At 45.5% G+C, this 25,017-nt stretch overlaps 1 protein-coding gene across 1 annotated transcript in view; it reads left to right on the forward strand.

Moving 5' to 3' along the window:
- ncanb (neurocan b) overlaps window positions 1–25,017 on the forward strand; it is a 135,270-nt gene that overhangs the window by 40,001 nt on the left and 70,252 nt on the right. The window contains exons 3-9 of the mRNA XM_076726223.1: window positions 2,372–2,595; window positions 2,723–2,891; window positions 6,925–7,099; window positions 9,150–9,277; window positions 12,854–13,147; window positions 14,163–14,966; window positions 19,484–20,707. Of these exons, the coding sequence (XP_076582338.1) occupies window positions 2,372–2,595; window positions 2,723–2,891; window positions 6,925–7,099; window positions 9,150–9,277; window positions 12,854–13,147; window positions 14,163–14,966; window positions 19,484–20,707 (3,018 nt within the window). The remainder of the gene's footprint in view (window positions 1–2,371; window positions 2,596–2,722; window positions 2,892–6,924; window positions 7,100–9,149; window positions 9,278–12,853; window positions 13,148–14,162; window positions 14,967–19,483; window positions 20,708–25,017) is intronic.

The following is a 25,017-nucleotide window of genomic DNA, read 5'->3' on the forward strand; positions in this document are numbered from 1 at the left end:
GCTCAAAGGCACATTAACCATCCAGTAAGGAATGAGAAATGGTGCCTTCAAAGGTGTGTGTGAGTGTGTGTGTGTGTGTGTGTGTGTGTGTGTGTGTGTGTGTGTGTGTGTGTGTGGAGGGTGTGTGTGTGTGTGTGTGTGTGTGTGGAGGGTGTGCATTTGGTGTTCCATGAATAACAGATGAGAAATGAGATGTTTTCACTTGTGAGAGCATACCAGGGCACACACATGCACACACACACGCACACACACACACACACACACCTCATACAGCATATCCACTATTGGCAAAATTGGCAAAGATGAGGAAAGTGATTCAAAGTTGAATCTGAATGATAAAGTGATTTTTTCCTCAGCGCGACTGAGGAAAAAAATGAATTCCCGAAAATAAAAGACACTGTGAATCTTTATATAGAGTCTGAAGATAAAACAAACTTAAGATTTCCAGATGGCAGGCGTGTGATGGTACAGTAGGTGAGTGGAAAAGCTGAAAATGCTCATCTGAAAGCTGGCGGGTGGTCGCGCTGTCGGGGAGGAAGAGGAGAAAGAGAATGGCAGGAGATGGGGAGAAAAATGACAGAGCAGAGGGAAGGATAGAGAGGTTTAGGGACTCGCACAGCGGTGTGCCTGTGACCGCTGCAAAAACGTTGTTCCACCAATCTGCCATTTAATTACAGACAGGAGGGGCCGCCCCTGTAGTGTGTAGCACTTTTACATGCATCCAAACAAACGGGAGCGGAGCAGGACGCACGGCATGCTGTGAACTGACACTGATGAAAAGAAATCAATAGGCTCATTTTCTCCACCGCTCAATCACTCTGTCTGTTCCGCCCACCTAGGTTGTGCTCCTTTCTCTTCTTTCATTCTTTCATGTTTTGCTCTCTCTTCCTGTCATCTTCTTTCACTTCATCCATTCATACAGCTTCACATTACATTTCCTCTGCCCGGTTATTATAGCTCGAGTATAATTTTTCTCCAGGTCAAATTGTATTTCCAATTATGTGGTTTCTGTGTGGCACTTTGGGAGGTTTAAAAATATGTTTGTTTTATTGATAGAGGAACTCTCAGGTAAAGGAAGTTGGGACAGGACAGGACTGCAGCGTGCGAACATGCTCACAATGACGATGTTTAGCAGGGAGTGTTTGCCATGGTCACCATCTTAGCTTAGCATGGTAACATTTGCTAATTAGCACAAAACAAAAATTACAACTGAGCCCGGACAAGGTGATTTTTTTTACCTGATGGTGAAGGTACATGAATGAATTATGTTTCATCCTGAGGGGACATGAATGTCTGTACCAAATTTCATGGCGAGAAGGAAATTTCACCAAAACTTTATTTTAATCTCATGGTGGCACAAGAAGAAAAGTCAGACGACCACCAAAGTCATTATGATTTATCCTCTGGGCACCATCAATGTAAATTTCCAGGCAGTCCATCTAATATTTGTTCAGATATTTAAGTCTGGTGTGCTGACTGACAGATCGCGTTGCTATCCCTCCAGCTAAGCTGCTTGTGTGACTAAGAAGTGGCTAGCTGATGGAAAATGCATGTTGATGCTGGGCTTTGGGGTAAATTAGACGTAGTTGCGGCATTCCCGGTCGTTTGAATAAAGGGAAGCGTGACTGATAAGGGCCGTAGGAAAGAGCGAGAGGAGGCTTAAGGCTTTACAGGTAAACCTCATTCTCACACTGAACACGCTGGATAAACAGAAGCAGATCGAGCTCAGAGATGATAGCCTGTATTACTGTTTTCTAAGGGTGGAATTCGCTTTTCACAATGTAAATGAGAACCCTCTGTCTTCTCAGGCAAGGTGACACAGGATTAGAGTGTAATAATAATGTATGATATGACTGAGAAAAGACAAAAAAAAAAAAAAAAAAGTCACAGAGCTCCTCTGAATGCACCACACTCTGGATTTCTTATAATGACACTCCTCTCTGTCATTGGATGTTTTGATGAAAGTAACGTTTTTATCTCTATGGTGGTGCTGCTTCAAGCTGCAAAGACCTTGTTGATATTGATTCCATAATGCATATGCAGGTTTGATGTATGGCTCACAAAAGGACTTTTGATATCTTCCCTCCGTAGTCTAGCCCTGCCTCCCACTGTTCAGATAGCACAGTAATGGCCTGTTGGATCAATGACCAATAATCAGACAGACACAGCGAGCCTCTGTTCTTTCCCTTTTACTCCGCAACCTGGACAGTCTGATGGAACAAAGAACCTGGAAGGACAGTGTGTTTTCTTCTACACAAAGCAATTAACAAACCTTTTTTCAGGGTAATGAGAAATAACGTCATGTGGCTTCATTTAAAAGACAGCATTGATTGTCTCCCCCTCTCCTCTTCCTCCCCCCTCCTCTCCTCAGGCTTAACCAATGCCGACACTGTGGTGAACATGCGGAAGGTGACCCATCAGACCATTAGCGAGGAGCTGTCCAAAACCGTTCTGCTCCCCTGCCTCTTCACGCTCCGCCCCAGTTCATCCCATGAGCCCCCCAGGATCAAGTGGACCAAGGTCTGGGGCCAGAGAGGCTCCGACGGCCTGCAGAAGGAACAGTCGGTCCTGGTGGCCAAAGACAATGTGGTCAAGGTACAGTAAAGGCTGAGAGGGACTGCTGTGAAAAGTTGTCAAGTTTTTGCAAAAGTGAAAATAGCTCAGTGGTGTTTCAAGACGTTTCCCTCTCTCACTGTCATCATCCCACCCCCTCCTCCTGCAGGTGAAGAAGGCCTTCCAGGGTCGTGTAACGCTGCCTGGTTACAATGAGAACCGCTACAACGCCAGTCTTGCTCTGTCAGGGCTACGTTCTAGCGACTCTGGTCTGTACCGCTGCGAGGTCGTGGTGGGCATCAACGACGAGCAGGACACGGTTCCCCTGGAGGTCACAGGTGAATAAAATGTGGACATTTCGCAAGTCGCACTCGCTGTGGGGAATTTCATTCTAGAGCAAACCTAGCTGTATGCTATTTGCATTAAATAAACATCAGGATTTTGAAACTATTTAATGTCCTGCCCAACGGAATAAAAATGTTTTAATCCCAAGAACCTGGAGATCAAACAGAGTTGGTGCAGAGTTGGGGAAACATGCTATTCGTAGTTAGGGTCGCTAGCTGCTACAAGCTAGTGCACTTGCTAGCTTCCCAGGAGTCATTCTTCAGCATTGTTAAGGATTTTTTGGGAACTGATTGAGAGAAACAAACAACAAATCGGCCTGTTGTCAGGTAATAAAGCTTCACATTTGCAGAGCCAAATAGCACGTGCAGCTAGCGCGGTTAGCATCAAATAACTAATTCACTGCAGAAGCTAAAGGGAAGAGCTGCATTGCAAATAAACCCTCACAGTGATGGCAGTCATGTTTTATACATTGTTAAAATTCAAACCAAACTACAAGTTTTAGCAATATTCAAGAGTTTTAAACAAAAAAATACTTCATCCGCCTGTTAATCCATCTTTTCAACACAGGAGCTGAGGGAGCAAGATGAGTTAATGAAAGTTTCATCTACTTTCTGTCATTAATTACCAAAGTCAGCACCCATAGTGGGATTTGTTTGAATCTGATAGCTGTGTTATAGTGTGATACACAGAAATAATGGACAGTCGCACCACTGAAGCATTATTGAAATTGAGAAAGAAAGAGCAAGAATCAGCTACCGCCCTCATAAACCTGCTTATTTCTATGATTCAATTTTATCTCTGAGCAAATTTAATAATACCATCAACTGATCAGTGGTGATGTACAAAGTCATACACACCATTTATGTCATTGTGGAAGTTCTGCCTGTTTTCAGCTACACAGAGTGTTGTCTCAGCCAGTCAAGACTCCACTCTGGTTGTGTACAGCTCCCCCATTGCTCCCAAGGTTTGCCACTATGAATAATAATGACCCTGTTTTCCATGTCAGCCTAATACAGCCATTACACCCAGGCCTGTTTACTGTCCGTGTAGAATGTATGATGATGGGGAAAAGGTGAGGGAACTAGAACACATTAAACATCATTGACCTGGGCCACTCAGGTGTTGTTCATGCACTGGAAGCCTAATGAAACCAACAAGGGTGGAACCCAGCAGTGCACTGTTTGTCAAATCGTGTTAATCCGAGAGCTTGTATGGCTCTCGGTGGCTTAACTAAATGGACAAACCATTTACTGCATTATCTGTATCCAGGACATCCGTATTTGTGGAATTACCAGACTACCTGGAGGTGGTTCAGTGTAGTAGAACCATAATTACTGTGTCAGAGTATTTCAGCCGCAGAGCTTTCGTCAGATTCTTTCCAGGTCACTCACTATTTTTAATAATAAGCTATTATCATAATGACCACAGGGAATCACACGATGCATTAGCCACCGTTCGCCATGCTGCCGCTTCCACAAATCCATTCTAGTGTTGCTAACATCAGCTCTGAAAGCCCAGTAGCCTCATTCTTTTACTCAGACACAGCACGCTACAGTGGCTGCTCCGTGTGTCACTGAGAGTAACACACATACAGCAGCCTCCATCGCATCGCCTGCACGGAGCTCAGATGAGAATGCGCGAGCGTGCGTTTGTGTGTGGGACCCGTCCACACGGGCCACTATGCCTCTATAATTTCAACATTTCAACAAGGATGCCAGCTGGTTTTCTCAAGCAAGTGGAGCACCTCATCTTTCTCCATTAAAGCCGTTTACATTTTGTAAGCGAGACCCCTGTCACAATGCTTGGGAGACCCTGCGTCCTCCCCCTCTCGGCCAATCGATTAACACGCTATGAAAACCACTCCTTCAGAGGGAAACCAATTACGTAGCTGGCGAGGAGTAGCCATCTCCAGGGCTTAGTCTTAATTGGCAGTCACGCTACGTGGCAGACCAAAGCCGTCCCCACACTAATTCTGCAGAGTGCTTAACGTATTAATTAGCAGGTATTGATACTGCTTAGCTATATCAATATCATATTAATCCACGCTGCTCTTCTCATAGACTCATTTGTGCACGCCTAAGCCCCGATGAGATGTCCTTCCTTCTTGCCATCTCTTTCTTAATTTCTCCCATGCTGCCTCTTTCTTCCTCACTCCCTGTTTTGTCTCCATTTTGTTTTGTGGTGGCACATATTGACTGGTCAATTGGCTGTGTCTCACCAATTAGAACGCAGCACCATTGATTGCACGTGTCAGCCGTTGTCTGTGGTGAGATATGGCGATCCACTATTAACTGGTGTGAGGACAATGGATAATACATCAGAACTGGGCATGTTGGGAAGTATACTGTGCAGATAACTTCAGCATGGTTCTTCATGGTTGCCGACTTAAACCGTTCCAAATATATTACCATCATTAACACAGTATATATGTGTTCCTTTGTAGTATTGTTAATACGATAAGGAATTTTTGCTAAGAAATCCATATCTTATTAGTATCTCCTTGTTTTGACTTATGTGCTTTGGTCAAAATTATAATTCCAAAGCTCTAAAGTTTCACTGTGAGTTGGGATTATGCCAGACTTCCAGAGCGTTTGGACGATGTTTCTAAAAATCTGCACAAAAACGCTTTTAGCTACAGGTTTGTTGGAGTTACACTTCCATACACACACAAAATGAATCAAATTCTAGTTTGACTTTAAACAAAGTCAATGTTAAAATGAAGTGCGGTGGAGTGCCAAGGGACACCAACTGCTCAGTGCTACAACGAGGGCATCACACAGTCATAAAGCACACGGCCTGCACACAAACGCTGTCTTCCTGTTCCTGTCCCTGGAGACTGTGCGGGGATGTGTGGGGATGCAGAGGGTAAAAATAGAGGCATGAGGTATCAGGCATTCAACCCTCATGTGGAATAGGACTGGGTCTCCCATACCGAGAGGAAACCCATTCGTCTCTCTAGTGTACGTATTAGCCAGCGAGCTAGCATCTCTGTTTGGACAAGTCCCACAGCCTCAAAGGAGAAAGGATGGAAACTGAGAATTTACGAGAAAAAAAGGAGCAAAAAAAGATTCTTGCTCCACATTCATGTGAAAAAGAGACTAAGACCAGTATGACAGAATGGATTGATGGACTGCTGGGATTATGGGAAATGTGACACACAGACACACACACACACACACACACGGCCCCAGCTTGCTTTCCTCACCCATAGCCTGGAGCGCTAATGCTCAAATTGCCACGCGGGCCTCCATCTCGCAGGAATCTCTGTCACTCTCCCAGACAAAGCCAGCGAAGATAAAGGGGCCGTGTTAGTAGCCAGACGCCCACTGGCTTTCATGTCGCTGGATGCTCCTCGGGGGAGCAGCACTGCGTGACTGGCAGGCAGAGGTGGGAGGTGAGGGAACATTAGATGGACACTTCTGAAGTGTTGCCTTTCCCATTTAAGTGGAATATATGCTCCTTTCACGGCTAAGAGAATTTTGTCTCACTTTATTCCCAGTTGATTTATTTTTTGCCACTTCCAATTGTTATAACCTGATTTTTTTTGCATTCCTGTCTTCCTCTCACCGTCTCTTTCTGTCTCTGTGGTTCATTACATGCATCTCCCTGAATGCAGCGTCTCTCTGTTTCGCTGTCAGCCTTCTTTGTCTCTCCATCATGAGTGCGACAGCAGGCGGTGTGCAGCGGGGTGACATTGTGTGTGTACTGTTAAAGCAGTAAAGTAAACATCACCGCTGTTTGTCATCCACTGTATCCAAGGGCAACATCTCTTTTCTCTAATGATAAGCCGGCCGAGTGCCTGATGCAAATTAGACTCACGTGTGCGTGTTACTGAACCTGAATGCTGTTGTTTCCTCCTGCACAGATGGAACGATGTCAGTACATGATGAGGGCGTTGAGAGGGCTTTGCGTTCATGTACCTGTGAGCGTGTACATGCTCATAAATATTTCTGTGACCTGTTGGTTGCAGGCCGAGAATGCATGCGCTTAGCTTTCAGGGTCGCCTGCTGTATCTCTTTGCTCCAGGTGTGGTATTTCACTACCGGGCGCCCCATGACCGCTACACCCTGACCTTCGCTGACGCCAAGAGGGTGTGTGTGGAGAACTCGGCGGTCATCGCAACGCCAGGCCAGCTGCAGGCCACCTTCGCTGACGGTTACGACAACTGTGACGCCGGCTGGCTGTCTGACCAGACTGTGCGGTGAGTTTTTCATCTGTGCATACTTACACCTCATCAAGTTCAGCATTTGTTGGACAAACAGAAACACTCTTTCCTGTTACTATGGCTACTATGGTGATACAAAGCAGTGCCTTTGATACCGGCAGCATGGCTGCAATCCTTAAGTTTGTCGTAAAGTGCATCCTCAAGGGCGATTTCAAGTAGTATGTTATGTATAGAGCAGGGGAGAAATTGTGAAGAAGACTAATTAGCCCTCTGGTGAGAGACGGCATGTCAGCAAATAAGACACAGTTCCCCGTGCATTGTGGGAGTTATGAGCGCAATTATGAGCTCGTCTTTCAATGCTGAAAGCACTTCATGTAAGATATACGCACACAGCAGCAGCCAATGGTGAGACAGCTCGTTGATTTAATGAGAAGTAAACGAAATGGGAAGTCAAGAGGCAGACCATCACTTCACCTGGAGTCCCTGATTGTCACATGCATTGCAGCTGCATGTGAATGTCCTGCGCCGGACAGTCACTCGCAGTCTTTGGCTTCAGGTCTGCTGACAGCTCTTGTTTGTGGGACCAGGTTGCTTTTTGAAAATCTCTATCAGACCTCACTTTCAGCCTAAGATTTCGGATTATTTGCATGATCCGATATGTTTAGAAAAACAGAAAACTTAATGAAACATGAGAATGCCAGTGTGATAGTCATTTTAATCTTTTCGGTGTTTTTATGAACACTAAACTGTGCTACATAATTGGACCTAATTGTTTGTTTGCACGCTGCAAAGGCAGTTAACTACATCTGCCCCCTCAGAGCTGTCTGTCAGGCTGCTGCGTGTGCTTCAGCTTGCCACCTTCCATGAAGTCTCTGTTAACATTACCAGTCAGAGCTCATCTCTCAACAGCGTTCTCCATATCTACATTTTAATTTCAAATCACCGTTGCTCCAGTAGCCCAGCAGATTGGCTGTTGTCTTCCTGACAGTTTTTTCACAGCCTTCCTGCGGCTCGGCTCCCTTCGCTTTTTCTTTTTTTCCTTCCGTCCTTAGCTCCTGTTGCTTTCACTTGGGAGCTATCTAATTGGTCCAGATCCAGTCGGCTCCGACTGCACATCAGCCAGGAGGAAAGTGTCCAATTAATGCCGCGCAAAAAAATACAGACATCAGCCGTCGCTTCACGAGCCACCAAGCAGAAATAAAGAGGCTGAGGGCGGAGACTCTACAAGACTTAGCTCTCTTGTTACACTTTGATGAAAACAGGTTGCTATTTGAAGAAAAAGAAGTGCTGCGGGTTTACGGTTATGTGTAGGCATGTGTGGCCTCTGCATGTGTGTTTGTGAGTGTGTGTGTTCCAAGTACTTCATAAGTCCCTGTATGCCCAGCGTAATCTTTTAATCAGCCTCTTTGCCTGTGCCCCGGTGCTGCAGGAATCAATGTTCTTGCGGAATAATTGCCCAGTTGGAGCCTGAATATAGATCGCTGTTTTTTCAGCCCCACAGGCATGCCAAGCCAGCGAAGGAATTCCTGATTCTTTTAACCTCTCCTTGACTTCCTACCTCTCCTTCCCTCCCCCTCTCTCTCTCTCTCTCTCTCTAAAGCTGTGGCGTTACTGGAGTTCTTGCGTTGCCAGAGCATTAAGCACATTTCAAAACAGTTTTAAGTAAAACGGTTGGGTAATTATTCTGTGAAACTCACACTGAGGGCAGAATAATTAAAAGAAGAAAGATATTGTATCTATTGAATTGCTTTGCGATTGTTGTCCTGAGGTTGTTTTGAAATGGAATGAATGTTATTGTATAACTCGCTTTGGCGTTTCAGCCAGTTTCGGGGGGGATATTTATGTGTTTATTTTTGTTATTCTGTGGGTAATATATTTGGGTAATCTCTGGGAGGAGGATATACTTAAAGTCATTGTATTCGGGGCAGGAGATGATAAAAGTGTAGTTCAGTTTCATCTTATTTTGTATGTGTGTGAACACAGACTCGTCCCCGGGGAGCCAAGTTTGTCTGCGGCTGCCGTTTTCATCGCCAGGCTGTGTTAATCTCCCTCCCTCACTCCCTCTGTCTCTTGGTTTTCTCTGCAGGTATCCCATCCAGTCGCCTCGGCCTGGTTGCTATGGCGATCGCGAGGACTCACCTGGAGTCCGTAACTACGGCAATAGGTCCCCTGATGAGCTGTTTGATGTCTACTGCTTCGCTAAGCAGCTTCAAGGTAGGAGTCAGGAGCTTCAATCGTAAATTTGGGTTTAGTCATGCATGGATCCACTAAGTCGTGGGTGTGCAGCGCAAGAACGCTGTGACCAGGACTTAATACTCTGTTAGCGCAGAAAGGAAGAGGGCAGTAGGAGACAGAGGGGAGGAGAGCCCGTGGAAATGAGAGGGAGAAAGAGAGACAATACCTCCTGCAGGCAGGAGATAAGTGGGTCAGTAGTGTTATCCTAAAACTTTACTTTTTGATTCGCGGTGCCACAGGCAAAGGAGACACAGATCTACAACAGATGGACAAAATGTCTTTGACTTTGATGAACTCATATCTGGCTCACCCCTCCCCTGAACAGCTCGTCCATTAGCAACCGTAATTAGGGATGGCAGGCTTGTCAAGCTTTGGGTTTTTTGGAGCAAAACACAAAAGAGTTGAAGGAATCGATCACACAGTGTGTTCATTTGTTCTAAGGTAAGCTGCAAATGATAGCATGTCCAGCTAATTAGCTTTCTGTATACAGAAATAACTTCATTCAGCAATGCTTCACAGGCTAAGGGGGAGCACCATATTATACCAAGAATAATGCCGCTCCTTCATTTCTTTGTATCCCATGTGGATCATCAATGAGCAAGAATGCCGACTTGGACATCTAACTTTAGCCTCAGTCTCTTAGCATGATGTCACGTACAGTATGTAGCCACCAAATGCATTTTTAAGGACCTTTTACAGAGCTCTCATTTAAAAAAAGAGTTAGCAGGGAGTATTACCAAGTCAGCTGGAGACAAACCAGCACAACCACCTCTTTGAGCTGTCATTAAGTGGATAGCTGCAGCTGATGAAATCTGCCAGCAACAGTTGGCATTTCAGCCATCAAACTCAAGGGTTGTCAGCTAGAAATGAGAAACCTGCTGTTGCTTACATCTGTTTGACATCTAAAACCCATTGTTTTAGTAGTCTTGAGTGGTAAATCTGCCACCACTGCCCTTGGAAACTGCATTTGCGATGTGCTCGAGGGGAAAGCTTGACGGGCATACTAACAGTAACTAAGCAGGTGAGATGTAGTAAAGTTAAGGCGTCTGCTGGGCCAATCACAGCCAGATCGATCAACGCTCCGCCATCTAAACAGCCTTTTTGGCAGAGCTCCTCAATTAAATTTATCCTTGGGCCAGAATTTTTCTCAGCAGACACTGTGAGCAGAGTTTCAAATAAAAAAATAATATTTTCACTTTCTTACAAAATGAATCTTATTTTTACGAGCTGACATCAGTGTGAACAGGCTGCTCTTCAGAATCCCAGGAAGCCAACAGAAATGCTCCAGAGTTACATCCCATCATCCGGCCAGTGTGCTGCTGCCGGCTCCAGGGAATGACGAGCCTGAGAGCCGAGCGGTGTGATGGTGGAGAGGATGGAGTTCGAGAATTAACCAAATTTTGTACAACAGGTTTACTATAAATTATTGACTTTTTGGCTCATTGCCAGCTGTTGACAAGCTAATCAGTGATCAGTCTCAGGACGGACTGGGCCTGTGAGATGAGCAGGTTTTCTGAATTCATTTATATTCTGCAGGCTGGACGGGAAGCTCTGGCAGGCCAGATGTGGCCTGTGGGTTGTCAGTTGACCATCGCTGCTTTATGGGAATTTCAGAATTTTCTCCTTCTGGAGGCCTTGTTCCTCTAGTTTACCTCCCACTGATTACAGTTTACGATTAATTCCATGGGCGCCTCTTGCTACTCCTTAGATATTTAAACCCTGAGATAGTTCAGTCAACTCAAGTCCGCCGCTACTCATACGTGACATACTCCTTTCACTGAAATGTACATCCAACACACCCTTTCTATTCTGGCAGGCTGTTTAAGCCGTCAAAGGTCTGAACACTCACCGAAACCCGTGTCATCACTTCCGGTCTTACAACATTTCGTGAGCCTCTACCCCCAGAATCCACCTGCAGCCTCTGAGTTTAAGTCCCTGCAGGGCAGAATTATCATCACTCCCTTCTGAGCATTGTGGGGAGTGACGGGGTCAGAGTTTAACACTGCAGATATTCAACCATCACGTTATGATTCAGGTTCAGTCCAAATCAACGTCCATAACAGCTGACGGACCGAAAATGCCTGTTAGGTGTTTGTTAGATTTGCATATCCCACAGAACAATCATAAGCACAGCAGGATTTTAACACCACAATCAAAATCACTACAGGGGTGACTTTATGTGGGTCACTTGTTATGTGGTGGTATGACCACAACTGTTATTAAGCATAAAAATAGTGGGAGTTACAGGAACTCTCAGTAGACACTTTGAACAGCTGATATGTGACTAAAATCCTGAGCAGAGAACATTTCATGACCACCAGTTAGCTGTGTATTTACCTGTGAGTTTCCAATACAATTCAGTGAAATTAACAACCTGATTGAAACAATCAGCAGATAATTATCTTCAAGCTAAAATTACTACATGTTTTCTCTCGTATTTTATAAAAACAAAACAATTAGAAGCTTGATTAGCAAACCCTGTTGTTTGATACACAACGGTGTTCTGGAACAGACCTGGTTTGAATTTAGATTTCACTTATTGTTTAATTTGGTCAAACTCGTTCCAACTTTTCACCAGCCCACCAATAAATATTTCAGTCATCTTCAAGTTTTTCTTCTCGCACATCGTTCCTCACATAATCCCATTGTGCTTCTTGCTTCTTTCATTTTGTTCACATCTTCACCCTTTACCCTTCACCTCCTCATCTCAGTTCAATAAATCAGCAACACCATTCTACTCTTGGCATAAATCTCCTGGATCCTCGTATCGAACCTGTTCATCTGTTCTCCGCTCCTCATTCTCTCTGTCCACTCCTCAAGCTTATATTTTTTTCATCACACAGTGAACTGCCAGTGGATTTTCTGATCATATAATCTTATTTGTGCTGCGCAGACACAGCGGTCCTCTTGAGGTCTCTCCATCTTGCTTGCTAAAGCCCTATTTTTGCATCACTGCTGCATTTTATCCAAACCGGCCGCACCTTTCTTCAGCTTCTCCTTTCTTCTTCTTCTTCAGTCGCAGTCTGTGTACTTGTCTTTCTGTTAGATGCGTCTTTGCATCCGCTTTGAATTCAAAGAATTGTCTTTATATAGTCTGTTCCTTGAATCACTGATGTTTCTTATTTTTATGCAAAAATGAAGTGCATTCATATGCATAGCAAGCAAAACTTTATTTCAAGTCTCCACTCCTCTTATTGCTTTGACAAAGTTGACAAAGGAGAAAAAGGAAATGGTGAGAACTCATTGGTTTTCCAGTAAAATACTGACAGACTTTATTGTGTGTGTGTGTGTGTGTGTGTGTGTGTGTGTGTGTGTGTGTGTGTGTGTGTGTGTGTGTGTGTGTGTGTGCGTGCGTGCGTGCGCACAACAGACGCAGGCTCAAATGTTCCCACATCACTTTGTACAACCCCAAAAAAAGAAAAACTAACTCAAAAAGCGACAATCACAAGACAGCTGAAGAAAAGCAGTCTTTAATTTACGGGCTAAAAATACCCTGGAGCTCTCACTCGTGCTCTGTAACACACTAAACTGAACACCTTGTCTCTCGTCTCCCAGGTGAAGTCTTCCACTCCGCAGTGCCGGAGAAGTTGAGCCTGGCCACGGCCTCCACCCACTGCCATTCCCTGGGAACCCAGCTGGCCACCGTCGGGCAGCTCTACCTCGCCTGGCAGGCCGGCCTGGACCAGTGTGACCCCGGCTGGCTGGCTGATGGCAGCGTTCGCTACCCGATCAACGTCCCTCGGAAGAACTGCGGCGGAGACGAGCCCGGGGTGCGGACCGTCTACAACAACCCCAACCGCACCGGCTTCCCCGACACCACAGCCCTGTTCGACGCCTACTGCTACGGAGGTACTGACAAACTCCATGCGCCATCGTCGTGCTAATTGCCATGGCAACGAGAGGCGGGTCTGGGGAATCGCATTGCATTCTGGTTATTAATTAGTGCAAGATGTTTGTGTCACACATGAGCTGGTTGCACAGAGATTGTGTGACATTTTTGTTCCCCCCGGTGGATTTGAGGGCTTGTATGTTGGGTGTAGTGAACCCTGAGAGAGAGAGAGGAGGAGGAGGAGGAGGAAGAGGAGGAGGAGGAGGGAAAGTGAGGTAGAAAGGGAGACAAACAGAAAGAAGGAGAGCATGAATTAGACCAACTGGGGTTTGCAGTGACTCTGTGTCTGACCTTGTCTTTTATCATGTACCAACTGAGAGTGGAATAAGTTTCATCTTCCCTTTAGATCGACTTTCCACGACATTCTGTTCGCTCACATTGTGTATTTCATAATTTACCAAACCTCTGACTTTGCACCTAGAGCTTTTTTTTTTCTGGCTTCCATTGATGGTAGCAGACTACAGACTGATATTTCCACAGATAGGACAAAAAAAAAAAGGATTACATTTTCATCTTTCACAGTGTTAGCTTATGAAAGTTTCATTGAAGGGAAACATCTGCATAACCCAATCTTTTTAAGTAAACAAGAACAGCATGAGAGCAGAGGAGCAGTGCATTTGTCAAAGCAAACAGCTGATAGATGAATCTCTTCATTGCACCAACAGTTGTATGCACATTTACATTAATGTTTAAAACAAATGATGTCTTTCAGAAAGCTAAAATTACATAAAAATGGTAATATGTTTTATTTAATAGCATGAATTTGTTTCATGTAAATAATATTGTCAATACAATCTCATTAGTATGGCCTTGCAGCACGCTCTGTGTTTAATCTTGTTTGTGTAGCAACAGCTGCAAAAGAAGGAGGGAGGTAAAGTGAGCTTCAGTGCTGTGCTGTGCAGCGGCAGATTAAGCAGGTCAAGTGACAAAACAGTGCTGTTGCTTTTGATGAAATGTGGCTGTTGTGTGTTGCAGCCCACCAGCCAGCAGGGGTCCAGGCTGCAGAAGCACAGGCTTTATACCAGACCGCCAACCCAGCAGCCACAGAAGCCCAGCGTAGTGCTTCTTTTTCCAAGACGTCCACCTGGACTGGCCTGGTGGACCTGAACAACACGGGAGTCCACTCCATCGCTGGAAGCAACAACTCCTCCGAGATCTCTGAAGAGCATGTGGTCATCCACTTAAGGCCAGAGGAGAGCTGGGATGAAAAACACGATGGGCCGAGAAGCAGCCAACCCAGCCAGGAGGAGGCTGACCTCAAGAACGAGGAGAGCCATGGGGGTTCTGCTCATGAAGAAGAAGATGGTGGTTATTTTGGATCATCTGACACCCCAACGGTATCCTCCATACCTTCTTCCACTCCTCAACCTCAGACTAGTAACGGTGTGCTGGCTGAGTTTGTGAACACTCTGATGAGGCCCTTTAGGTACTGGACTGGACAGAAGGAGTTGGAGGGGACAGAGAATGGACTATCAGTTCTTGAGGAAAAAGCAGAAGAAAACCAGATGCAGGCAGAAGCATCCAGCAGGAACCTGAGTATGGCAAAACCCAGTGGAAACAAGGGAAGCCTTGACAATGCCATCATGGAGGACAGGAGTGATAGTTTTTCCTTCGGGGCTCCTACCAGTGCACTGCAGAGCCCAGAGGAAGGCCTGTCTGAGCAGGAGAAAGAGGTGACGCCACTGATTCGATTAGTGCCTGCAGTCCAAAGCGCAGGGCAAAGAGACACCACGACACAGCCGGGGGAACGAGCCTCCAGCCCTCCGTCCACTGTTAACGGTATGAGCTCAGGTCTGTGCATTTGTGTGTGTTTAGGGTTCACCTTTAACCTTTAAAACTCATAACTGAGTGTGAAATTGGGGTAGAAATGAGGATGAATTGAAACTGTAGCGTTTCAAATAGAGGCGTGCCGCGATTAAAATGTCGCTGGCCACTATAGGATCTGTTTATGTCATGCTTTGTAAACAGTCCGTCTCTCTATTCCACTCTCTCTTCTTTTCCCTCAAGAATGCTATAATATATTCCTCCACAGGGCAATTTGAAGTATTGCTGTAGATTTAATTAAACAGTAATTGTAAACAAACGAAGGGGGCATACCACATACAGTACTGCAAAACGGTGGAGTGGAGACTGTTTTGCCTTTATTCTCATATTTATCGAGTGTGCCGTGTTTACAGTGCAAGCTGTCAGAAAGAACACAAACCAAGCTTGAATTTTAATCTACTTTGATGCCATAAAAGGTTTCCTCGCATATGTATTGTTTATTTAGAACAAAGCGGACCTGCAGCACAAATTACAGCTTATTTTTACGAGTCAAAGACTTATTAGACTGAAAAATTGACTTGTATTAGCTTTGGAGAATAAATTAAGCAGTTGAGGAAAAACAAAGCAACTTGACCAGACATGGATAGATGTTTAAGTCTGTGTTCACATACAGAACGAGAGATTCACTGAGGAGTGTGTGTGTGTCTGTGTGTGTGTGTGCGTGTGAAGAACCTGGAGACACTGTCAGACAGGTAACATCCACAGTGGAGTGATTTGCCCTCAGGAATGATGCGGTACAACTCATGCAAGGATAGAAAAGGTCACCAGGTCACTGTTTTCAGCTCATGTCTTCTCCGAAGCTCCAAACCCAGAATCACTTCCTGTAGTTTTTAACTGCAGACCTAAAGGTGGACTGAAGATGAGAGGAGCAGCTCATGACTGGAAGATTGCTGGATCAATAAATACCAGAGCAATGCACCTACAGTGGAGCCTAAATTGCAGCTCAGAAACTCATCATCGGCCAAAAATAGAGAAACGTAGCTGACAGGAGCCTAAAAGAAAGTGCACCACAGCCTTATGTGGAAGGAAGCAGTTTTTCTTTTAATAGCCACAACAAATAACACATCCTTGGCATCAGCTAAAGGGGAGGACACACAGAAAGACTTAAGACTCGCCCACAGACAGCCAGAAGAATGATTCAATAAAGGTGATAGGCTTTTCTCACCTAGCAATTGCCGGCTTTATTAATATAAATACTCACTGCTGTGCTACCTGGAATCCGATGCCAACCCCCGAGGTATTAATGAAAATCCAAGCCTTAGACCACATGCATTATTCACAGCCGTATCCAATTAACGTGGAGGTTTGGCTGCACTGCCGTTCACTCTCACCTCCATCTATGTCTCTGCCAATTAGGCCCCAGCTCTCTGAAGGTAGGCGGTAATGATCACTGCAGCACACAAGAGGGGGGGGATGAGTGGAGCGAGAACGAGGGAGAAAAGGGGAAGACGCGGGAAGAGGGGTGAGGAATAGTCGTTCCTTTCTTTAATGTTGCCGTGATGGAAAGCTGCCCAACTGATGTCTCTTCTTAAACTAGCATCAGTGAGCTGAATTAACTCTCTTATTGCACACCGCAGGCAATCCCTTGGATCTCAGCACTTCTCAGTAACTGATGGTGTCATGTTGCCTCTTTGATTGAGGGGGATGCAAAGCTTTGCGACGTAGACGGCGCATCAGCAAGAAAGATTAGAATTCAAGTCACATTTTTTTTCGAAAATGTGAAAATGGGTCTCTGAATGTAGAGTGATAATTTCAATTATTCCCCCTGCAAATCAAAATATTTAGAACATTTTATCGAATTAAGTATTCTTTTTTTTAAGCTCCTAGTGGAGCGATCTGCCTCCAGTTAAAGCAATTCAAAGAAGCTCTGCCGTCTGTCAAGGAAGTGCACGTCTGCTTCACGCCGGCCTCGTCAGCCCCACAGACTGAATTCATGTGATGGGAGACAGTGGGATCTGTGCGCCGACACCCAGTGCAGACGCTCCTGACACCGTTCGCGTGGCCATGCAATAACTTCTCCTCAATATCTATTATTAGATGCTGTATCTGCAGATGGGCCGAGGTGGCACTGGTACCAGCTCTCTCTCTCTCTGTATGTGTCTCTCATTGTCAGCCTCCACTCTCACAATTTAATATCATGTCTGCCTGACCCGAGGGATTCTCTCAGCCCGTTTACTCCAGTAAAGTGGAGTCAACACAGCAGAACCACTCACGGTGGAAGCACACAATTACTGTCTGAACGGGGTTTATTATAAATGTGTTTTGTAGCATTTCACTGTTGAGTTGTGTCTTTTCCACCAACAGATTTGCAGCATCGAAGCCGAACTCTAAACAGCACCAGCATGAAGAAAATCCAAACCGCTGTCGAATTGTCTCATTTTATTTATTACATGGGTCATTACATAGATGATCAAACCAGATTAATGTGCTTAATTATTCTCACTTTCATCAGTGTGTGTAGTAAAAGTATGTAATTAGCCATTTGTATTATTAATAGGACAATTATGCCGGTCTACATGGCTCTTATGGAAATGAACCTCGGGCTCATAAACCTTGCTGGGGTGTGAGGCAGCAGCGGACCTCCTGAATAATTTACATCCATTTTAATATTTTATGCATGGACATATTTGTGTATGTTCTCCCTCTCGTGGTAATTTGTTGTGCTGGGTTGTGTTGCACACCCCCCCGCTGTATTGCTATACTTTTCAGACATGTTAACACAAGTGAGGACAGCCAAACCGAACTGAGCGATGATGATGGTAGCAACACTAGCTGGGCCTCTCAGTAACACGACTGCACTGCTGCCCTAAAAAAACAAAAGCAAAAAACACCAGCCGTGAGTCACACATGCAGACTGAATGAATTATTGATGGTGTAGACAGTGTCTGGTTTAAAGCCGTAAGCTGATAAGGTACAGTGGACCACTTCATCTAAATAAACAGGTCTAGATGGAGCTTGTTGTGGAGCAAGTCATTTGCTTATCGTGTTGCAAGTGCTCCTGCGTTTTTCCACATGGCTTCTCTCACCACAGGCAAGCGTGTCCCTACAGGAGGTTGTTTGGGGTAAAAGAATCCACGGGGAATAAGAAAACAGGGACAGAGAAGAGAAGTGTGAAATTACTTTGAATACATCCTTCCATCCTTTCGCTGTGTTTGTGCCTCTCGGTGCATGTGCATGTGTGTTCACGGGCTCCCTCGAGGGACGGCTCCCATCTTTGTCTCCAAACTCCAGCAACTTTAGTAGCCGCACTGATCTGCTCCACTGATGAGGAAAGAAGTCCAAAACATCCAACTCACAGTAAATAACAGTTAACTGCTAGTTCACCGAAAGGTAGAGTTCGTCTGAGCAAGGAAGGCAAACTGAACCTCAGTATGACTTTCAGCTGTGTTTCCGTATGTGCACTTTCAACGAAAAGCACACCTTAGCGTACACACACTGAATACAACACACTTTTATTTATGTATATACATATTCATAGAGTTTTTCCTAGTCATAGATTATTAGAAACGGCAAGGCCACGGCTAAAAGTTGCAAGTTTTGTTTTGGAGGTTACTTGTAAGAGCTGCCTTAGAAGACAGCTTTGGGGAAAGTACAAGTTTTATTGTTGGTAGGTTTAAGGACTGATTTACTTTGATCTGGCTTCACAGCGTTGGTTCTGAATTGGATCGTTTAAGGCTAAAAGCATAAGTGACTGGAGCATTTGTCAAGCATTTGTTCAGTTTTTTTTAAAGGAAATATTGCAGGGATCAGATATTGGACCATTTGGCTCCCATGTGAACACAATTTTGGGGGCTTATTTCACATCAGAGGCTTGTGTGTTTATTTTTTCTCTGATGGAAAAAGGTCATGTGACAGTCAAGATTTGGCAATATAACATCTCACATGTGGTGACAGGTCTGATGTTTACTAATGATGACTGCCTACCATCAATTACATCTGATCCCAGTTCTGGTGAAGCTGAGTTTTAAGTTTTAAGCTCTCTATAAATAATACCTAAGGATGTATTTTTACAAGCTTGAGCTGCGGTTGTTAGTTATGAGTATATACTGTTATCCAGAAAAACCTTCAAGTTTCAAGGTCTTGTAGGGGTTTTAAACCTATTTGTCTTTTCTGTGGTAAGCTCTATGAAGGTTTTTCTTTAAATTTAATAACTTTACTAACAAAATAAAAAATGTTTTGTAGTGTGAGGCCAGAAAAAAGAGCATATGCGTCAAAAACAGATGTAGTCCAGACATGGCACAAACCCACCGGTGAGCACACGGCAGCCAGTGCTCGCCTGGCTGATCCGAGCAGACTCATGCTTTCATCATAATTTCCAAACTCTGCTGTAAGAGTTATATGGGGCTCCTGTAAGCCAGGCTTGAGTTTTAATTTGCTAATTACACATCCATAAAATTAAATCCACCCCCACCCTCCCCACCTCATAATGGAATCGTATTAATTAGTCTATTCTGTCTCTTTATTCCCTTCAGAGTTCACTGCATCAGGTCCCAATGAGAGATCGCCTCCCAGCGAACATGTCAACGTATCCGGTCCTCAGGGTCCCAAAGGAGGCGCAGCCTTTGCTCCTGCCCCCAGCAGCCACTTTCGTTGGGCTGTCAAGTCCATGCGTGGGTCCAAACTAGGTCCCCCTGGAAATGTGGCCTATGTGGGTAAACGTCCCACCTGGGAGCCAATGGAAGCCAAAGCAGGGCCACTCGAGGTGATGACCCTGCCCACCTCCCTTCGACAGGACAACCCCGAAAACTATTCAGGCCAGGGGAGGGACCAGGACGGAGAAGATGCTAACACTCCATCAGCTGCCAGAGCTGCATCAGGGGAGGAGAGGGAGATCGAGGTGAGCGGTGAAGGGAGCAACTTTCCTGCTGGATTTGCGCTGAAAGCCGGCAACGTGGACAGCAGTGGTGTCAAACTGAGTCCTGACATAGAGTCTTCGCTCAGCCAAAGCCAGACTGAGCCTGTGACAGTGGCAGAGCACACTACTCTGTCCCAGTGGCAGCTCGTGGAACAGCCCACCACCTCACCTCAGGGCTCCCAGGAGCCCAACACAGCAGAGGAGGCCAGGGGGGAGATCCTCTACGTCCGCCGGCCTTCTGACAACCTCTCCTCTGCTTCCTCACGAAGAGGAGAGGGTAGCTCAGGTTTCACTCCTGTTTTTAGGAAGCACAGCAAAGGCACAAGCAGAAAGGAGGTGGTGACTTCCACACCTGAAACCCTGATGGAGGTGCTGACAACCTCTGAGGTGACCACGGTGGATCTTCTGACAACCGGAGACACACAGAGGACGGATCCTCCCACCACTGCAACGAGCACAGAGAAGTCCTCAGACAGCGCCACCACCGAGGAGCCTTCGATTTCCATTTCCTGGGTTCAGGAAGAGCCAGAGGGAACAACAAGCACACCAAACCTGCAGGGCATCCTCTCAGCGACTCCAGCACCCAGCGAGGGATCTCAAACGACTATGAGTGTCATTCAGTTGACCACCTTCACGTCAGGCTCCAACGTCGGCGCCACAGAAATGGAATCCAGGTCTGCAGTGTCTGAGTCCTTCGTGGTTGGAAGTCGGTGGACACCGTTCAAAAGCACGAGCCCGAAGTCAGAGGATCACAAAGCGTCAGAGACGACAGACAACAAAGACACAAACAACCCGTTCGGCGTTCTCGTACCCAACTGGGCCTTCGGGATCATCCCATCAGGTACGTGAGCTCCCCCGTGTTCCCGATGAATGAACTTCACTGTCATTATTATCTTCGTAATTATGAGTGATTATCTAATCAGCAGCAATTTATTTAATTATGTATGCAGCTCAGTGAGAGCGAGGAACATCATTCAAATCATCGCTGTCCTGAGGTGACATACAGTAGAGTAACAGCAGTATGTTAACACGGCTACATGCCCTCCACCTGAGTTCAAACCATCTCCAATATATACACCTCTATTTTCTGACTCTCTGTCTCTTGTTGTTTCATTCTACATCTCCACTCTCTCCCCTGCTCTGACATGCATCATGCATTCTTAATCCCGGCTTGTTCTTGCTTTTCGCCTTCGCGTCCTCTTCCTCTCCCTCTTCCTCCCACGGTGGTGTAGATAGACAGCTCCAGACAGCAAGGCAGTGCACTGAGGTGAGACCAACTAGGTCCCCCCGTGAAGTAATTAGCAGGTCAGACTGAGTGCAATTAGGTGAACCGGGGAGAAGCAGAGATTCTAGTTCCCAACAAATCAATGTAGACACAAACTACAAGATGGGACTTGTAATTGACTGCGGTCTGCTTTCTCATTTTCAAGTTTGTCCATGTTCGCTCGGCTGCTGCTCTCACGTTCGGCTCAACTTTCCTCCCTCACACTCCATCCCCGAACTTGTCGTTCACAATAATGGCGGTGTCTGCGCTGTTTGTCTCAGCGTGCTCGCATTGATTTCTTTTGATGGTTAATGGACCTGCTGCTGTGGCAGAAAACCACAGAGTAAATGAACATAAAGGCCAGTCGTCTCTTCCTTGTCTAAATTTGTAATCTTAACAACCAGAATGTGTTTGCCTAAATTTAATGTGTCTGTCGACAATTACTGCAGTATTTGTTGTGTATTACTGCAAAACTAATGCCACTCATTCATCCTCAGCTCCGGGCGTCTGGTGTTTTCCCGGTTTTGAAAATACATTTTTTAAATCATGACTCGGATCATTAGTCACTCTGCTCTGTACAACGCATTTCTAAAGATTTTCCTCGTAAGTCGTCACATGTAGAGGTCAGAGCTGGTGGGTATTCAGCAGCTGCATTTACATGAAGCCTTTTATGCCACTAATAATGAGGATAACAGCCTATTCAGAATACATACACCTCTGGGAAACATTTTGCAGAGTGTCTATTTTTGGAATATCCTCAATTGAAACTCATCGGCTTCATTGATTTTTGTAAATATCTGCTCATTCTGAATTTAATGGAGCAACAAAACAGTGTGGAATGCTCCAAAAACACCTGTTACAACTTTTTTGGACCTCCAACCACTGTATGTGTTTTGTGCCTTCTTGTCCATTTGACTTCTTCTTTCACCATTTACAACCACTTTTTACCAACTGTGACCATTATCTGAGAAGTGTGTCTTTCCCAGAGGAGCCATCTTTTGGCCAGGTGATGTTTTCAGGTTTGCAGGAGATTGTGAAGCGGGGGACTTGCCTTCTTTCTTTTAATAACAGCAGCAGGAGGAGGACATTCTGATAAAACTGTCTTCCGTAGAAAGCTCAACAGCAAACCAATAATAAACCAGTGCAAAGGCTCAACACAGGAGCGTCTTCGTTGCTTGAGGTGGATTGCTTTATTGAATGCATACAGTGAAGCGCGACCGTGAAACTCGTTTTATCATTTAATTTAGTGAACATGTAATTCAGATTCCGGTCAGAAAAAGAAAATCTCGGTTTATGTAATTGCAGCTCAAGGACACTTGCTGTCTTCAGATTGAACGTTTACTACACAAGGAAATGAAAAGAAAGCAGCGCAGAAGTACAGCAGCACATTTTTGACTTTATCAGTCTTTCTGACACGCTGACATTTGAATGGAATGAGTGGCCCCGCTCGTGTTGAGTGATTAGAAGCATGAGACCTCCCCCTCCGCGTGACCTTTTGTCAGTTATAGTACGGAGAAAATTACAGCAGTGGTTGCCTGCCCATTAAAGCACAGAGATAGAGGCCGAGAGGAGGGAAAGGGCACAAGGATGGACAGCTCTGGGAGAGACGAATGGCGGGGGGGGACGAGGAGGAAGAGAAGGGTGAGTGTGTCCTCTATGGTGCTGTAGGTGGGAGTACATAAACCTCTGTAATCAATGATCAGAGACTACACTAACACAGTCCCATGGGCCTCCAGAGATCACATTGTTCATCCTCATCCCTCTTCCCCCCCGTACCTCCCTCCTCCCTTCTTTCTTTACTTCTTCACTTCCTTCCAATCTTCATTCATTGTTTGTTATCAGAACAGTCTCAGCCCCTCTGTGTCCTATTTGGCCATATATCAGAGTGATAAGACGCTGGTATATAATGCCACATCCAGCTTTCCAATTCCCCATCAGTCTGGCCTCCAGCTAAACCCACACAGATGGGTGGACACACACACACACACACACACACACACACACACACATAAAAAACTGAATATAAGTGAGGAAGCACCAGCATGCCAAGCTTGCTCAGGAGTAAACCGCGTTAATCCATCCCACATGTCGCACCAGCACATGCACACGACTGAATATGTCTTAATCCCTCACTGTGAACGCTGCGAGAAAGTAAACACGTTTCATTTTATTTCTTTTTCAATTACTCATATCTTCATTTCCATATTGTGTAATCCTAAAGACAGCGTTTATGGAAGTTTGCAACGCCACAAAAAAAGTAACAAAAGCACTTTCTAGTCCGGAGAATCCCAAACAAGCGTGGAAATGTACCAAATGATTCAGAGCGCTGGCATCCGGCCGCTCGGGGTGACGAAGCAAGTTGGGTGGATACAGTAATGTCGGCTGTCTGTCCAGCCTTTAAATTACCAACGTCAGTCTTATACTCTGGCAAACAGGGAGCGGGATGCCTCTGAGTTATAGCCATCTTGACTAAAGCCTTGTCCTGGTCTCAAGATGGATCAGACCTCTGGCAGCATCAATAACACAGCAGGCAGCCCTCAACCAAATTAGAGTGTTAAATTTGGAGGAGAAGAGCCAGTAGGTTGAAGTGTGTGCGTGTGTGTGCGTGCGTGCGTGTGTGTGTGTGTGTGTGTGTGTGTGTGTGTGCGTGTGTGTGTGTGTGTGTGTGTGTGTGTGTGTGTGTGTGTGTGTGTGTGTGTGTGTATTTGAGGATGGAGGGGGAATGAAGGAGATAAATGGAGACGGGGACAGGCTGGGGTGGCATATTATCCGTATGTGTCTGTGGATAGATGTTCAGTTCGTCTGCTGGCTGTTGGAGTCCTTGGATAGGCTGTCTGGAGCAGCGAGAGGGCACATTCTCAATGCTGCATATAGGAGTCTATTGATTTTCCTGCCTCCCCTTCCCTCTGTCTCCCATCTTTTTTCCTCTATTCCTTCTTCCTCTCCTCGCGTCTCTGCCTCTCCCTTGCAGGATTTTTTTTCGCCCTCCCTCGCTCCCCGTCTCCCTGACTTTATGTCTTTTATTACTCCTCTGTTCATTGTTATGACTCTCCCCGGCATAATGTTTTGATAGCCTCTTGAACTCCAATGTGGTACAACACAAGGCAGTCAATTGCCATCTAACCGTATCTGTCCCCCGTACGATCCTCAGCCTCAGCAGGATCCCCGTCGCTGCCTTTTAAAAAAGAGTCACCTCCCTTAAATCCGACGCTGCCTAATCTGTCATCCTTCTATCTGCTTCGCTTCTCCAAGTTTCTCTTCTTCTTTCTTTTCATGGTGTAATTCCACCATTTTTCCATATCAAACACTCCTGCTGAATCTAATCCTGTGCTATTGGCTGCCGCATATTAAATGAATGGGATTTGTTAAAGAACAGCCTTGAGGGACGCTGAGCGTCATCGTGGTGTGGGATGAAACGGCGTTACACACCACTCTGTGCTGACTGAGCATAGGCTCTTTGTATCCTGTCAACCAGGGAAATATTGAAGCTAACTAAAGTGTTGAAAATGAGGCTAAGTTCTCTGTGCTGAGAAATCACACCGAGCCTTTTGTGCACATCACCGACTGGTGATAATGCTAATGCTAATGCACACCAGTTAAAAGTACACTGGAAGTCTGTAATACTTGTCTGTATTGCTGCATTCAGTAGCGGTGGCTTTCTCAGCTCTGGCCCCGGGTAAACAGCAGACTGTGGCCTGTGATGCTAATCTGATATTTACGGGTAATGGAGTCCTCTATTACCGGCATGTGTTGTTTAACCCTGTTTACAGGGTTGGAAGCAGCACACCAGCCAACAGGACAGGGCTGCATTGAAAACCAGTTTGCAGATGGGATGGCTGACTGCAGACCAGTCCCCATAACTGGTTGCTCTCCCTCACCGTGCATAA

This window comes from Chaetodon auriga, chromosome 3 (assembly GCF_051107435.1).
Source record: "Chaetodon auriga isolate fChaAug3 chromosome 3, fChaAug3.hap1, whole genome shotgun sequence".
Classification (NCBI taxonomy): domain Eukaryota; kingdom Metazoa; phylum Chordata; class Actinopteri; order Chaetodontiformes; family Chaetodontidae; genus Chaetodon; species Chaetodon auriga.